A 2,774-nucleotide genomic window follows, 5' to 3' on the forward strand; every position below is an offset into this window, starting at 1 on the left:
AATAGACTAAATGACTTGAAAAGATTCATCAGACGAAATATTAAAAATCTTGTGGACGAACCCAAACTACAACAAGAGTTAACGAGTTTGAAACGTCTTATTCAAGTGGATAAAACAAGTCAGTTACAAAATTTAATATCTAAATTAGACGATAAGATTACGAAGGTAAAAATAGACGTCCAACGTTTAATAGACAACCCAAATGTAAACGAGGGTAGATTGAAACGAAAACTAACCGCTTTGGAAAGAAAACTTGGCGAATTGCTAGCAGAACTAGACAAGACCGCGGACAAAACCGAGTTACAAAATTCGATATCCAATTTGAACGAAAAGATCGCGAAGCAAAAATCAGATGTTCAAGATATAATTAACACCCTTCCCATTGACAAAGATACGTTGAAACGACAATTGACTGCTTTGGATACTAAAATCACGGACGAATTAGAAAAAGAAGTGGGTGTGATTAAAAACTTTCTTCAAAATAAATTTCGAGATGATATGAAAAATTATATTAAAGAACAGGTCAATCTTTTGGTATCTAGAATTCATGACGATTTTTTGAGACAAGAGAAAAAGTTGAGCAAATTAGAAGCTATTGTCACGGACAAATCGTATTATTTCAATCTTCCATTCGAAAGTGACACTGTCTTCAATAGAAAAGACCAAATTTATAAATCAAACAAATACGGATTCAAAGCAGAAATAAAAGTGGGTTCTCTCGTATACGGAGAACCTAAAAACGTATTCGATATCGGCGAAACGGAAGCGTTTACTTTTCGAGGTAATTGTCTGATTCAAATAGAATGAAGGTTAAAGTCAATAAAGTAGTCTTCAAACAAACCGGTAATGCCGTCAAACATATTTCATTATTCAATGATGGTAATTTGGAAGAGAATATACGTTTGATTGATAAAAGGGATCAGGAAATTGAAACGAAAAATGGTAAATATGTAGACACCTTTAAAATGGAAGTAGAAAATGATAAGGATATCATTGGAATCAAAGATTTGGATATGATATTGGAGACGGAAAATCCACCATTAACCAACATTGTCAAAATTCCACCATCACTTATAATACCCGTATACGTACCCGGACCAATAGAATCGAGCAGTCACGAGTTTTTACGAACAACAGACTTTGAATACGTAAAACTGTATTTTGTTTAAGGTGGAAAATACACCTCGATCGATGTTCATAAAAGTCAACAAGAAAGAGAGTTTATAGTACATTTATCTTTTGCCGAAGGTTCCGACTCCATCTTTGAAGGTGGTGGTTTTATTTCTAGAGCCAAGATAAACATCGAAAAAGAAAAAAGAAAATATTCCTATCATCTTAACCAGGACCATACGAAAGAAGAAATGTCGTTAGTACGCGTAAATGTTTTTACTTTTAATACCCGCAAATATAATAATGCCAGGCCAAACAAGCACGCTATATACGATATCATTTATGGTTCCATTTATCGGAAATTCACTTAATTTAATGACTTAAAAAATGGAACTCGAAAGCAGACAACAATACATGATAGACAAACAAGAAGAGTTGAAAATAAAGTTGAGACAGTACAATACATGCAGGAAAACATGGAGTAGAATCGATTCTGTTTTCAAAACAGCGAGCACAGTTCTAACGGTAGGAGTAACGGTGGCAACGGCCGTGACTGGTGGATTAATGCTTCCGGTCATCGTCCCAACCGTAATGGCTGCATTAACAGCCGTTCAAACGACCTCTTGCGGTCTCATCACTTTAGGTTTCACGAGCAAAAAGAAAGCTCATTATAAAAAGAAAACGGATATCTTGAATATGTATCTTAATCAATTGTACATCTTTTTCGAAAGATCGAGAGAAGACAAGAACATAATAGTTGAAGAATTAGAAGAATTCAATGAAATTCTGGACAAATTCCATACAGAAATATCAGCGGTCAAAATAAAGAAATAATCATACATATATACTTATATATCAAAAAATATGAATAAAATCGAACTTGCAGACGATGAAACATTGATAGAAAACGCCCTATTTTCCGATGTTATCAAGGATATCTCTGATAAATTTAAAACATTCAAAGGACAAATTAAAATAGATGGAAAGATAGTCGAGGAAGGGAATCACAGACAATACATGTGACTCCTCGGTTTCAATGCCAAAACCTTTCACGATATCTTTTCAAATATGGACAAAAAATCCGATGCTTCCGATTGGTATTTTACTGGAAAAATAATTTTATGAAAGACAATTCCAAGAAATAAAAAGATCGAGAGTTGGTAGAGGAGGAACTGATCTACTTAAAAAGAAAAGGAGTGATGACTTGTGCTAGAATGAAGGAATTCAACAAGAAATTCAACACTTCGTTTCAAATTTATAATCCCAAAAACAGACATTTTCATTCCAGAAACGTTCACGATGAATTAGATTGGGTTTTTTACTTACACAACTCGCATTTCTGTTTGATTAGAAGAAGCCAAAAAAGTTTGGGAATTCAAGAAATAGAAGACAATTACGAACAGGTGTGGAAAACGTGTAGAGACGATAACGCAGTAACACAGGTTTCACCCCTCAAACTAAACGTGCTTTCAAGTATGAGTGATGATGCGTTATTCGCTTGGGATTGCGAAACGTATTCAGAAAAAAAACAGTCGAAGAGCAATTCTGTATTGTTGCACTTTGGTCAATTTGGAAAAACTAAGAAAAATGTTGGACAGAATAAAACGTCCAACAAATGACATTCCAAAAGAATATTACGACAAACTAATGACCAACGTTGTTGA

At 34.1% G+C, this 2,774-nt stretch overlaps 1 protein-coding gene across 1 annotated transcript in view; it reads left to right on the top strand.

Annotated features, from left to right (window-relative positions):
* The window catches only part of LOTGIDRAFT_175830 (hypothetical protein), a gene marked incomplete at both ends in the record, with an annotated part of 4,307 nt that extends 2,826 nt beyond the window's left edge, over positions 1–1,481 (top strand). The window contains 2 exons of the mRNA XM_009060836.1: positions 107–781; positions 1,171–1,481. Of these exons, the coding sequence (XP_009059084.1) occupies positions 107–781; positions 1,171–1,481 (986 nt within the window). The remainder of the gene's footprint in view (positions 1–106; positions 782–1,170) is intronic.
* Positions 1,482–2,774: the final 1,293 nt, after the last annotated feature.

The sequence above is a fragment of the Lottia gigantea genome (assembly GCF_000327385.1).
Source record: "Lottia gigantea unplaced genomic scaffold LOTGIsca_443, whole genome shotgun sequence".
In the NCBI taxonomy this organism is placed as follows: Eukaryota; Metazoa; Mollusca; class Gastropoda; family Lottiidae; genus Lottia; species Lottia gigantea.